The sequence below is a fragment of the Lissotriton vulgaris genome, chromosome 7, assembly GCF_964263255.1.
Source record: "Lissotriton vulgaris chromosome 7, aLisVul1.2, whole genome shotgun sequence".
In the NCBI taxonomy this organism is placed as follows: domain Eukaryota; kingdom Metazoa; phylum Chordata; class Amphibia; order Caudata; family Salamandridae; genus Lissotriton; species Lissotriton vulgaris.
The window spans coordinates 1,206,826,817-1,206,839,528 of NC_141695.1; the positions used below are offsets into that span (position 1 = coordinate 1,206,826,817).

General features: G+C 39.4%; 1 protein-coding gene across 2 annotated transcripts in view; it reads left to right on the forward strand.

Annotated features, from left to right (window-relative positions):
* The window catches only part of LOC147703193 (dynein regulatory complex subunit 11-like), a 404,962-nt gene that overhangs the window by 223,154 nt on the left and 169,096 nt on the right, over positions 1-12,712 (forward strand). The window contains exon 8 of one of the 2 annotated variants that reach the window (XM_086931728.1): positions 7,281-7,442. The exons of the other annotated variant lie outside the window; for it this stretch is intronic. Within the exon in view, the coding sequence (XP_086787854.1) occupies positions 7,281-7,442 (162 nt within the window). The remainder of the gene's footprint in view (positions 1-7,280; positions 7,443-12,712) is intronic. 2 annotated transcript variants of the gene reach the window in all.

A 12,712-nucleotide genomic window follows, 5' to 3' on the forward strand; every position in this document is an offset into this window, starting at 1 on the left:
CCCAGTTTGGATTCCGTAAGGGGTTAGGCACTATAGAACAGTGCATAAATTTGGACCTCATTATAGGCAAATATACACGGGCTAAACAAGGCTCGTTGTTTCTTTGCTGACTTGACCAGCGCCTTCGACCTGGTTGACCATGGTCTTCTGTGGTCAACCTTATTGGATATGGGCGCTCCACAGGATAATATTTATTTCTTGGCCCAACTATACAGGAATTTGACGGCTAAGATACGTTACGGGCAATCGGGGGAGTGTACACCTAGTATTAAGGTAGGCTCTGGAATTAGGCAGGGATGTGTCCTTGCACCTCTTCTTTTCTCCCTTTTTATTAATGCAATTGAGTCTGAACTACGGACCGTCAATGCAGATGCACCGACCGCTGACGGCCTTTCCATCCCAATATTGCTTTATGCGGATGACGCGGTTCTGCTCTCACAAACTCCTCTTGGGCTGCAAAAACTTATGAACAAATTTGCAGATTTTATTAATGGGAGAAAATTAAAAATCAATAATTCAACAACTTTTATAATGCCCTGCGGGAAGAAAATCAAAAACTTAAGGCCCTTTACAGTTATGGACCAAACTATACAAGTGGTTGACAAATTCTGTTATTTGGGTATCACTTTTAACAGTGGGGGGATGTGGGCGCCAGAAATGATTAATGTAAGGGCTAATATGGCCAAGTGTTCTTTTGGCATATTTAAGTTTGCATCCAAGTTAGGCTCTAGACGGATACCTGACATGCTGTACCTATATCGCCATAAATGTGTTGCTTTGGCCCTTTATGGCTCAGGTGTGTGGGGCCATTGTAATAACAATATGCTCCAGGTGGAGGAAAACAAATTTGTCAAAAAACTCTTGTGTTTACCATCTTCTGCTTCAACAAAACTGATCCATTAGGAGGTTGGCCTGGAACATCTATCTGACTTGATCAGATTAAGACCCCTGTTAGTATGGAGATCTATATGGATTAAGGAACAGACGGGTTTCACAAGAAAGATTATCTTAGACTGTCTCCACATGGATAAATGTTCCCGTATCCCCTGGCCTAACTATATTATTCGAGCATTTAAAGATGTCTTTAATCTTACTGTGCGTGATAACCCTTTTTGTGCTTTAGATATCCCGAAGAATGAGCTTAAACATGAATTTTTGAGGGTTAGTATGGTGAAGCGTAATGTAGCTACTGCTCAGGTTTCCACACATGTTTTTTACGACAGGTACAAAAAGGTAGAAATGGGATTCTCAGGATACCTTAAAATGGTTACTATCCGATCCCACCAATATGTATTGACAAGATTACGGATGGGGATTGTTCATTTGCTTGTCGCGTATCCTGTTATGAAGACCTATACTACTGCCCCCTGTCCATGTGACGGGACTACAAAGCAAAGCACAGAGCACTTTTTATTGTTATGCCCTCTTTATCTTCACCTTCGAAAAATATATTTGAAACCGCTTTTTAAAAAATATAATGTATCCACTATTGTATCGGCCATGGGGCTTTTATTTGGACTTGATTCACAGGACATCTGTTTTTTTACTGCTGTATTCATTTTAAAGGCGATATGCTTGAGGAATAACATGCTCTTTGATATGTGATTATCCTTAAATTTGCTGTATCCTCATGTTTTATTACTTATGTATGTATGTACTTTTATGATTATTAACTAATGATCGAATAAAGTTTTTGAATGAATGAATGAATAACGTTCCGTCTCCTCACCCACGCACACAAGGCCCTCTACGACCTAGGACCCGAATGCCTCAACACACAACTGTCCTTCTACAAAGCCACCCGCCAACTACGATCATCCAATCAAGCCCTCGCCGCAATTCCGCGCATCCACAGATCCAACATGGGAGGTAGATCCTTCTCCTACTTATCAGCCAAAACCTGGAAATCTCTCCCCACTCACTTCCGCCTTACACAGAACCACCCCCCCTTCAGAAAGCAGCTTAAAACCTGGCTTTTCGATAAGTAATGCCCCCACCATCCCTCAAGCGCCTTGAGACCCTCCGGGTGAGTAGTGCGCTATACAAATTCCTGAACTTTAACTTGAACTTCACCAGACCGTAAAGGAATGTGGCCTAGTGCCAAAAATATGACGTGCAAGGACTCTCTGAAAAAATATGAGCAAGGGAACCTCCCCTCTCCTCAGAAGCAAACTCCACCCTCAGCTATCTCCCGCGACGTTTCTCATACCTAACCCATATGAATGTAGCAGAGCCTAAGCCAAAAGAGCCCAAAAGCCAAATGAGTCTGAAAGCCAAAAGTGAGCTAAAAGCCAAATTGAGCCTAGAAGCCAACCACACCTCCAAAGAGGTCATTATTTATACTCTAATTCTTGGCAGACTACACAAAATGTTGCATTTTCAGGAAAGCTTGTAGCTTGTCATGATGGCATGAAGTCTCCCCATCCTGATTTCAGTCTAAATTCCTGACCATACCAGTTTGAACAAAAGAAGCATCAATGAATAATACATTTTATGTTTTTAGCAACATTTACTAGGAAAAATGTTTCTATCTATTTTCCTTCCTTCCTTCCTTCCATAGCACATGTTTGATACTTTAACTAACACTGGTACATTGGCATAATCACAAGAATGTACACTTCACAGTGGCCTTGACTCCTTCGTGGTTTGAGGCAAGGTGGTGTAATCTGCACATGGTCTCTTCTCTTTAATGCAAGTCATAGCCTTGATAGATTCACAGGCAGCTATGCTAATTTAGGCCCATAAACAAAAGAGAGTATTAATTTCATGTAAATCAGCCCATTATGTTTCCCAACTCCATACTAATACCCCTTATAAATGTTTACCTAGCCAATCTATTAGTTTAAAGCAGCTTTTATTATTGGTTATGTACAACATGCAAAAAATGTGCAATGTACAACATAGCATTTTTATGCTGTAGTGTAAATTTTAAAAGCGCACATAGTTAATACATATATGCTTTAATGTTTTAGATAGCTTTTCATGCAAAAAAGCATTTAGCCCCATGTGTAGTGTTTGGTGCATTGTTAATTCACACACATTATAAAAAGAGATGTTATAACTGAATATGTTTATCAAAATATGCAACAAGCCAAAGTCCTTTAAGACAGGGACAGGGGTGTACATGATAAGGAAAAAGTCTGGGAAAAGAGAACACATTCTATGGTTATTCTTCACAACTAAAAAGGCCACTTCTTTACACTGCAAAAACACATGTTAATTCAGCACAAGCATTTCAGACTGACTAGGCCTCACTTTCATATTTTTCATGTCCCATGTTTTTAACTTGCACCAAAATATGCGTGCCAGTTTTGAATGCAGTCTGTCTGAAGCACAAGAACAAACAATGCCTGACTCCAGATGGAATCTGCTCCATCATGGCCTAAATCACTGGAGTCAGGAAATGAAGTGCTCTGCAGCTAGTTATGACCCTCAGTGGACTTGAGTGGTGGGAGGTCCTTTGCAGACTCGCAGTCAGCTAGCAGCACACATGACTTATGTGCCTCCAGCCCCTTGGGGATATCAGCATTACTCAGTCTGCCAGTCTAGCTTTGCTACTGTGCTGTCAAATAAAATAAAGTTCATGGTGAAGAGTCTTGGATTTTAGTAATATCAGCAGGCTCTAGGCTTTGCTCCTTTACCAACTTTAGAGCTCTTGACCTCGACTGTTAATGTGGACTAGTTTCTTCCTTGATGTAGGCTAAAACTTGTTCTTTAGCAGTAGGGCTTAAGGGTGCCTGATATTCCATTCAGGAGGGTAACTGCTGGGAAGTCACTAGCAGACAAATGGTGGAGCATCCCTGTGCACAACCCAGAATAGCAAATTCATTGTGCTAACCATCTTTTCCTGATTCTGTCCTCCACCTTACCTAATTTTTGGAGCGTGAGTTCAATGTGTTACGTCCCAACAGAGAGATAGGCTCGCAGCAGTAGTGACTTAAACAGGTACAATGTATTTATAGCGACACCACAAGCTACCTTCTTCTTGTTCAGTAGCAGGTTGGGATTGTCCAGACATATGCTTCATAACATAACCCTCGCCACACATGATTCACACTGCAGTATTTTGGTCAGGCATTTGTGGGAGGAAGAACCAACCAGAATCATTCCTCAATCAATCAATCAATCAGTCATTTGTAAAGCGCACTACATACTCGTGACGGTCTCAAGGTGCTGGGGGGCACTACTGATCGAACAGCCAGGTCTCGAGCATCCTCCTGAAGGTCAGCAGGTCTTGGGTCTGTCGTAGGCTCAGTGGGAGGGTGTTCCATGTCTTGGCAGCGAGGTAGGAGAAGGATCACACTGATCTGCAAAACCTGAGCTGATATCAAGCTTTTAAACAATAACTGATCTTTAGTTCTCCTTCATGAACTCCCTCTCCTAGCCATATACACCTGAACTTGTAGAAGAATCTCCTACAAATCCTGAATTCATACACAGTATTTATAAATATATACATACTGACATTTCTCCTCCACCAAATATTACCAAGTCTTATATTAATATATATATTTGACATCTTGCTTGGAATGCTAATTTGTTGAGTGCTCACTATTCCTACAGTTGTTTACCTGCATTTTAGGTACAGGGTAGAGTTATGAAGCAGCCAGAGGCACTGGTCATTTTGTTATACGTGCTGCTAGCCTGCTGCCAGGCACTAAGGGCCATATGTAGGTAATCACTATTTACCGATTTTTAAATACCGAATTTTACTCATTCGGTATTTGAAAATCGGTAAATAGTATGTAGGTAAATATTCGGTAAATGTTACTGAATCGGTAATATTCGGTATTACCGATTCTGTAATTCCCATTCATTCCTATGGGCCTGGAGGCCCATAGGAATGAATGGGAAGCCATTCACTATTACCGATTCGGTAAATACCGAATCGGTAATAGGGGGAACATATTCAAGGGTGGCAGGGTGTCACATTGACACCCTGTTGCACCCCTGAATCGTGCATGTGTGCACATGTGGCACACATACATGCCCTAAGGGCATGTATGTCTGCCACATGGCACTGACAAAAAAGCAAAAAATTGCTTTTTCTAAGGTATTCGGTATTTACCACCAACTTATAGTTGGTGGTAAATAATGAATCCTGAATGCTAAAATGCACTCACTTGAGTGCCTCCTACATAGGAATTAAGGATTCTGTAATTTACCAAATCGGTAATTTAAGAATTCGGTAATTTACCGATTCCTTAAATTACCGATTCTGTAAATTACCAAATACTTCAAACCTGCCTCCTACATCTCTAATCACTAAATACCGGTCAGTAACGTGAAATTTACCGAATTTCACTGTTACCGACCGGTATTGTCTCACCTACATATGGCCCTATCTGTGGTTAATTACCCTTCTGTTCCTGAGCCTTCATATCTGGCTCAGACCAATACTTACAGGGCTTTGTCAATGGTCAAGTGAAATAGAGGACATTTAGCCACAGGTACAGGGCAACCATTTTATAAAGCACTCAGTAGCGCACTAGTCAGAGGAGGGTCCTTCATTTGGGCAACGGAGCAGTTCCCACTCAGTTGCTAGTGCAGCAAACATGAAAAATAAAATAGTAAAATAATTACTTTATTACCATTTTATATTTCAGTGCAGCCAGCTCGAGCCAAGTGTCGGGGCAGGGTGAGGTCATTGCTGTTGACTGGCAGCAGGAGAGGAGGAGTGGTGCTCTAGCTAAAAGTGTGCATGTCACTTTGGTCGGCTGTCTTGCAACGGCCAGCCTGTCATGCTCACTTTAAATCTCTCCAACCCAAGCAGTCTTAGACATCTGGGTGGAGAGCACGCACAGGCCTTCAGTGCCTGTAGCAGCTCTGAGCCAGCAGGTTCTAACCAGTCCTGATGCTTCTCTTCTCTCAGGCTGGTTAACAGCATGAGAGCAGTATCTGGATTGGTTTGTGGAGTTCGGTCTCAACCCCTCGCTTCTTTGAAGTCACTCATTACAGGAGCGGAAAAGACTAGTTGAGTACTTTATTCAGGTCCGGACTTGCCGTTGCAGACACCGGGCAATCCCCCGGTGCGCCGCAAGGGTGGGGGCCGGTTTTGGGCTCCTTGAGGCCGTTTTTGTTACAAGGCCGTTTATGCAGCATAGCTGCAAAATCGGCCCTGTGACAAAATCGTCCGGAAACCGACCCCGGCAAAGAGCTCGGCCACACCCTCAACCTCCCCCCCAGGGGCGGGCCGAGCACTTTGACGGGGCGGTTCTGGTTCCCAGTCCGGCCCTGACTTTATTTCTTTTTTTATTTAAAATTGTTATTGTTGCCCAGTCAGTATGAGAAACGTGCACTGTCATGAGACTCAACTCCAAAGCTCTTAATTGTCACCCCTTATAAACAACGTTTACAACGTGCCATGATTGAGAGCTTTGGATCTTCTAACACTGCCTGAAAGTGGGTAGAATATTTGCACGATCGCCCTACCACTTGCAACTACAAGCAACCGCCACTGACACTGGTATATAATATATCCCCATGAAAACCTTGTGCCACTCAGCTTGATAATTCACTTGGGAGCCGAAAGCAACAGACACATTTTTTTCTTTACATTTATATAGCGGGAACACAACACTAATGTATCAGAGCACTTTACATGAGTACCAGTTGCCTTACAGACGGACACATTTATTTTATTAGGCACGGAGAGATTAAGTGATTTGCCCAGAATCACAGGATGTTGAGCGTCCCTGCCGAGACTCGAACCCAGTTCCCCATCTTAGAGGCCGGTGGATCTAGCCGTTAGGCCACATCCTCAGTTCCAACCCTAAGGAACTGACCATGAGTGGACTTGTACAGAGAGTATAATATTACCGGTTTCAGTATTACTGTTATAGTGCATACGTCCTAAATGTGTACCCAATCATTATGGGATTCCACACCTTGAATATAAAGAGAACCATGTGCCCATGTTATTCCGCATTTCAGCCTAATTTTCACCCGGACATTTTGCAGCCTTTCATCAGTTGACAGGGTTGGATGAAACATTTTCATCTCATTGTGTACATGCGAGACGCATAGTTATGATTTGACTGGTAGCACCTGTAACCAGTCAACTCAAGATTACCAATGGACACTATGGTCAGCAAATAGCCCACATGTGCCAGCGCAGCAACAACCAGTCCGGTGTTCAGCGGCTAGGCAAAGGCACACCAAGAAAAATGCAGGGATAGGTCAGTTTGGGTGGAAAGGGGTCCTTGATCAAGTCACAGTCAGCATGCAGGCCTGATATTGTCACTAAAACTTAGTTATTGTTATTCTTTATTTTCAACCAGTTAAAGAAAGAACTGGATCAAAAACAGCAGGAGGAAGAAAGTGCAAAAGGAAAGAAAGATAAAGACAAGAAGGAAAAAGAGAGGAAGGAAAAGGAGAAGAAAGAAAAGGCGAGGAAAGAAAAGGAAAGGAAAGAAAAAGAAAAAAAGAAAGGGAAGAAAGCGGTAAAGTGATCCCAAAATAAGTCGTGTTTATTCTAGTCTACACAGCTATGATAATATATGGAGTGCTAGTAATCTCAAAAGCCTTAAATCTTTCTGAGTGCTGTATCTTTAACTATGTAACGTTTGCTTGGTTTGAAAAGGTTTCACGTATTTCTTTTCAAAACAATACAGAACACTCAGTATATTATTCTAAGATTGTATTAGCGTGTTGCTTCTAGTGAAACGTCCATATCAAGAACCAGTGCCAATATGATGAAGAGTATGTTGAAAATATGCAGGTTAAATTATGCTGTTATTTTGCCCTCCTACATCTACCGCTGTGAAGAGGTATATTATTGCATATGGGGATTTAGTCTATTTTAAAGTCTAAAATTAAGCTACACCCTAAAACATTCATGAACCAACAATTTCTTATACATTGACCTGGGTTACATTTTCTGGGCTAAATTTAAATCCCATAGGAAACAAAAATTGGAATTATGAATTATGCGGAAATTGTCATTCTCTCACAGTTTCCCCCAGATGGATTCTGGAGGATTCATTATGCTGAATTTTTTTCCCGGAAAAAGCTCTGAAAAAAAATTCAACAAATCTAATTGAGTGTGTTAAATACCGATCCCGCATGTCATGCAACATTTTGTGGTTGAAAACTCAGAATAGGAGGAATTTACTTCACCTGGTAAATCCCTCACCCAGGTTAGTAGTAGCTAGCGAGTGTGGTAGACACCCACAATATTCAGCACAGCTTGGGCTCGGGGGTATGACTAGGATATAGTGCGCTCTCCTTCGCAACAATCTGTTGCAGTCGTCTCATCCTCCAAATCCAAACTATACAAGTAAAACATTCTGTTTGAATATTATTTTTTGAGATATAGCTAGAGTAAGACATACGGCCCCTTTTGCTGACCTTTGTAAAAAATTAAAATAATACGGCTCTCCAAGCAGTAGTATGTTATCAAGCCTATGTGCTGTGCTAGGTCTGTGACCACCATGGTTAAAAGACCAGCAACCTTGGCATGCTATTTCATTCTCTGATGACTAAAAAAGTTACAAAGTTGTATGTTGGGATATAGGTGTGGAATACCATAAAATAAACAAGAATGCGAATAAACACGAGAAAGATGGATCCATCATGTAAGCAAGTAAATGAATACCAGGTAAAATGCACAGACAAATATTCAGGAAAGAACAAATGAAGTGAACAGTTTTAAATTAATCTGACAGATAAGACTAGGGCTTGGCTTTCATATTAATGAAAAAGAATTGGACCTAGGAGAAAAATAAATCAGCAATTGGAGAAAGAGCTAGCTGTTCTCATGTGCAGCTCTGGGAAGGTTCCGTTCCAGATGACTGTCCACTTGCATGGCATTCCTCTGGACTGCACGCGTGGCATCTAATGTGACCTCTGGTGGATCTTGGGGTGCAATTTCGTAAAACATGATAGTATGGAGTTCTACCACATTTAACAGTCTATGATCAATCACAATTTATGCTTGAATAGATCATGGTCTGTGCTGTAACATGACCTAAAATGATGGACACAATGTCAGGCATATTGCCGCTGCTACTCATGTAAGAAATCAAATTAAAAAAACAAAGCTCATGTCCCAAGCACATGCAACTTGCTTATTTCTATAGACCAATATCTAGAGATGTTTCCAAAAATCTAAACATAACCAGGATGTAAAAAAAGGAGCAGCATAGCGCGCAATCGTCTTGACATGTTTGTTTGTGAGCAGCAAAGATCATATTAATTTTACAACTCCATGTCAGTCTACCCTAAGGCCCATCAACTTCTACATCACAGATGTTTATACGTTTTGTGGCACAAATCATAAGCCTGTATTCATTCATTATAATGAATCATATCCACAAGCCACCTTATTTCTTGGATGCTTTCCTTGAATTCCTCCAAAATAAAACTGTATTTGAAAGAACTGAGAGAAAGGAAAGGATGACAAGTCATTGTCTATAACTATTTCTCCACATCTTTGAGTATATCGGCTTTCAAATATTGGAAAAATTCGGGTTTTCAAATCCAGGTAATGAAAAACTGCTGAAGAGTCCGTTTTATCCCTGTGTATGGATCACTAACATAATATCGAATACACAAATATAGAATTACCAAAATATCTGAGAAAAAATAGAGAAAGCAAAAATATCGAATTCCTATCTACAAACAGGTAAGTACAAAAATATTGAATCAAAAATATCGTTTTAAAAAATATAGTCAAATTATTGAATTTTTTTAAATGTCTCAAAATTAATTTTAAATTAATGAAATAATACATATAATTAACTAAAACTTACTTAAAAATACTTAAATAACCTTAAAATGATTAACTAATTAATTTAAGTTATAAAAAACCCATACAATTCTATTTTTTAATACATATATATATTAACATAATATTAATAAAAAATATACAATATTTTTACAGTAGGATAACGGGAGGGTAACATTTGCTATTACCACTCCAGGGAGTGCAACAGTAGGGAAAACTTTGGATAGTGTAGGGGTAAAAATCGCTATTCCCACTCCAGTGAGTGCAACAGTAGGGAAAGCGTTGGATAGCATTGGGGTAAAAATTACTATTCCCACTCTAGTGAGTGCAACAGTAGGGAAAACGGTGGATAGCGGGAGGGTAAAAAGTACTATTCCCACTCCAGTGAGTGCAACAGTAGGGAAAGCGTTGGATAGCGGGAGGGTAAAAATTACTATTTCCACTCCAGAGAGTGCAACAGTAGGGAAAGCGTTGGATAGCATTGGGGTAAAAATTACTATTCCCACTCTAGTGAGTGCAACAGTAGGGAAAACGGTGGATAGCGGGAGGGTAAAAAGTACTATTCCCACTCCAGTGAGTGCAACAGTAGGGAAAGCGTTGGATAGCGGGAGGGTAAAAATTACTATTTCCACTCCAGTGAGTGCAACAGTAGGGAAAGCGTTGGATAGCATTGGGGTAAAAATTACTATTCCCACTCTAGTGAGTGCAACAGTAGGGAAAACGGTGGATAGCGGGAGGGTAAAAAGTACTATTCCCACTCCAGTGAGTGCAACAGTAGGGAAAGCGTTGGATAGCGGGAGGGTAAAAATTACTATTTCCACTCAAGAGAGTGCAACAGTAGGGAAAGCGTTGGATATCGGGAGGGTAAAAATTACTATTCCCACTCCAGAGAGTGCAACAGTAGGGAAAGTGTTGGATAGCGGGAGGGTAAAAATTACTATTCCCACTCCATAGAGTGCAACAGAAGGGAAAGCGTTGGATAGCGTATGGGTAAAAATTACTAATCCCACTCCAGAGAGTGCAACAGTAGGGAAAGCGTTTGATAGTGTAGGGGTAAAAATTACTATTCCCACTCCAGAGAGTGCAACAGTAGGAAAAGCATTGGATGGCGTAGGGGTAAAAATTACTATTCCCACTCCAGAGAGTGCAACAGTAGGGAAAGCGTTGGATAGCGTAGGGGTAAAAATTACTATTCCCACTCTAGTTAATTTAACAGTAGGGAAAGTAATGATTAAATATATTAATAAAAATAAATTAAATATCAATACCAATAAAACATTATTTAAAATTAATTACCAATTTAATATTATGTAATAATTAATCAAAATTAATTCCAATTATTAATTAATTAACAGTAAATTAATTATCAATACACAAAAAGTATTTTAAGATGTAATTAATTACAATAAAATTACTTCCCACCCTATTCCCCTATAAACCCACAATCCGCTACAGAAAATAAATTGATACAATTATCGTAATTATCAATGAATAAATTAATACAAATTAATTACCAATTAATACCAAATAATTACCAATTAACAATTATTAAACAAATACAAAATCAATACCAATATATAAATACAAATTATATACTTAATTACAATTAAATTGCTTCCCACCCTATTCCCCTATAAACCCACAGCCCGCTACAGAAAATAAACTAATACAATTAATATAATTATCAATTAATCAATTAATAAAAATGTATTACCAATTAAAAATTAATTTACAATTAATTCAAAATGAATATCAATAAATACATAAAAATATTTAATTATTTAATTACAATTAAATTACTTCCCACCCTATTCCCCTATAAACCCAGAACCCGCTACAGAAATAAAACGCAAAATTAAATTAAAAATATGTAATTTCTAAAAATTCATATTTAATTTAATATAATTAAATTACTACCCCCCTATTCCCCTATAAACCCACAACCCGCTACAGAATTAAATTACGCAAAAATTAAATAACATAAAATTCATTACTTAAAATAAATTACAAAAATAATATATACTTTTCACTTATATACTATCTTACAAAACACACATTTCGATATATTTTAATACCTATATCATATACTTCAATATTTTGACTTTTTATATTTAAAAAAATCGATATTATATTACTTACCTTCAATTCGATATTTTTCACCACTATATTCTGGCCATTCGATATTTTGTCCATTCTATATTTTGATTTCGATATTTTGGTAATTCTATATTTTGAATTTGATATTTTGTCTTGTTACCATTAGGGAGACCATTTGTTCATTGGTTTCAGATTTACAGTTATGCGGTCTCCATAGGGTGTCTTCCACTTCACTATAAAAATGATCCACCTGTTTTGACTGAGCTCCATTGAGATGACAAATTGCATTATTACTATTTGCATTAAGGGTAGTAATATTAAAATAAAATAAACTTTGAGACATTTAAATAAAACATTCACCTATATCTTGGATCCAGGGCGTAGCAAAAAAGCATATTGATTAGTGTCATTGATTGTAGCTTTAACCACCTGTCAATTTTTGTGAAAGATGTGACACTCCCAGTTTAAACTTAAAATCTGGCCATTATTACTTGCAGTGCCCCCGTTTCCTGAGCTCCCCAGGCACAGTAGTCATATAGAAGAGAGTGCAGATGCTTGTGTACCCTCTTCTGTAATATAGATAGCACCAGGTAACATATAGTGTCGGTGCTTTTCTAAAGGGGTGTTCCCTTATATGCATTGGGGTGTGAACACGTTCAAATGAAGAAATCACTTTGCCTCTGCACCAGTGCTGTATTATGGACCCACGCGCAGAGGCAAAGAAGCTGTCAGGTGGGGTACTTACTGTGCCTCACAATAAGGTGGCACTCAATCGGTGCGGCCCTGGGGGGTTAAAAAGGGATCCCATGGACCCCCGCCCCCCCCCAGACGTCCCCATGCAGATGGGTACATTTCGTCACTGCACCTGCTTGCAGGGGTATCTCTGTC